We start from the raw sequence: 1,620 nt of genomic DNA on the forward strand, positions 1-1,620 counted from the left end.
GGGGGGGTGGAGATGTGAGAGGAGTTTGAGAAACTTGGTTGGAATTTTGCCCATTTAAATATCTCTCTGTATTGCTCGAAGTGCTCTCCTTTAAGGAGAAGTTGGGAAATATTTGCTTTTTTGCTAAGTCACCCAGAAAGTAAAAGCCCCAGGAATATTTTTTTGAACTGCTAGAGGGCTGCTTTCCAGGCAATGGGATATTGTCACAGTCCCTGATCTCTTCCTAGCTGAGCACGTTCGTAGCAGCAGCGTAAATCAGTTTCTTCTCTCTTGAATTTCAGCAATTCCCCAGCGATCAAGGAAAAAGAGGTGTCCCTATACCAAATATCAGATAAGAGAACTGGAACGGGAGTTTTTCTTCAACGTGTACATAAACAAAGAGAAAAGACTGCAGTTGTCCAGAATGCTCAACCTCACTGACCGGCAAGTTAAAATCTGGTTCCAGAATCGAAGGATGAAAGAAAAGAAACTGAACAGAGATCGACTCCAATATTTCACTGGGAATCCCTTGTTTTGAAAAGAAAAAAAAAAAAAGGAAAGAAAAAGAAAGGGAAAAAAATTTTTAAAAAAGAGAGAGCAAGAGAAAAGGAAGAAAGAAGAAAAAAAAAGAATATCTCGGTCCCTCTGACCTGCCATCTGAATGCAAAAGTAAATTGGTTTACATGACACATCCACCCTGCGGAACTCAAAGTTTCATTTTCATGTGCAACTCCACACACTGAATGGCCACTGGAGATTTCGGGGCTTGGCGGAGCAGATTCCTGATAAGGGGAAACTAGGGTAAATCCAACTGTCCACTCTCAAGTGTTTCTCGCCAAAGGTGCTTTTTTTTTCCTCTCCCACAGTACCAGCCATGGACCTGCAGTGTGTCTGGTAGTTTTTGCTTACAATTCATTGAGTTCGGGGGGGCTCTGTTGTTGCTTTTGAGCTAGGATAACACTTTCCTCCCTTTAAGTGAATGCGGTTTATTTAAGAGATGGTAAATGTACGTTCGCTATATATAAAATATATATATATATATGTTTCTATTGTCATCCAAAAGCACGGGCCACTGTCTTTTTCATGTGAATAAATGGTTTCTAGTAAAGTTAAGGTTATAACTTCCGTGCGCTGTATGGATTTCCATCTCCGAAGGATCCTAGCGTTTCCCGGGCTAGAGCCAAGTTCAGTTAAATAATAACGGGAGGAAGCCTAGTCGGGTTATTTTAAATGCATTTTAAATAAATAATAGTTTAGATGTCTAACTCTCCCTTTGTAGGTACGCGCAACCTTCCCTGTTCGCTGTGAGGCAGAGCCAACATGGCTGTCTGCGGACCATCACTTCTGATGGTGCTACAATTACTATAAACAACGAAAAAGTCTTTCTTTTTAACTGGCCAGGCTCCCAGTAAGCCCAGAATCCCCAACGCCAACGACTGTTTGCTTGTTAGGGAAGGGTAAGGCAGAAAGACCGAGGGCTCGGAGCCAGTCAGAGAAGAGAGCGCTGTAAACAATTGGCACTAGCGGGGGGAAAGGGGGGGAAAGAAAAAAAAAGAAAGAAAGAAAAAACACTTTGGAGGCAGAGGGGTGGATCTCTTAAATATCATCCCTCGGCAGGGCGAGCGGAGCGCGGCGGGGCCG

At 43.1% G+C, this 1,620-nt stretch overlaps 1 protein-coding gene across 1 annotated transcript in view; it reads left to right on the forward strand.

The window, feature by feature from the left end:
• HOXD11 (homeobox D11) overlaps positions 1-559 on the forward strand; it is a 1,668-nt gene extending 1,109 nt beyond the window's left edge. Inside the window, exon 2 of the mRNA XM_009278599.1 lies at positions 282-559. Within this exon, the coding sequence (XP_009276874.1) occupies positions 282-517 (236 nt within the window). The 3' untranslated portion in view covers positions 518-559. The remainder of the gene's footprint in view (positions 1-281) is intronic.
• Positions 560-1,620: the final 1,061 nt, after the last annotated feature.

Source organism: Aptenodytes forsteri, unplaced genomic scaffold (assembly GCF_000699145.1).
Source record: "Aptenodytes forsteri isolate BGI_AS27 unplaced genomic scaffold, ASM69914v1 Scaffold257, whole genome shotgun sequence".
NCBI lineage: Eukaryota > Metazoa > Chordata > Aves > Sphenisciformes > Spheniscidae > Aptenodytes > Aptenodytes forsteri.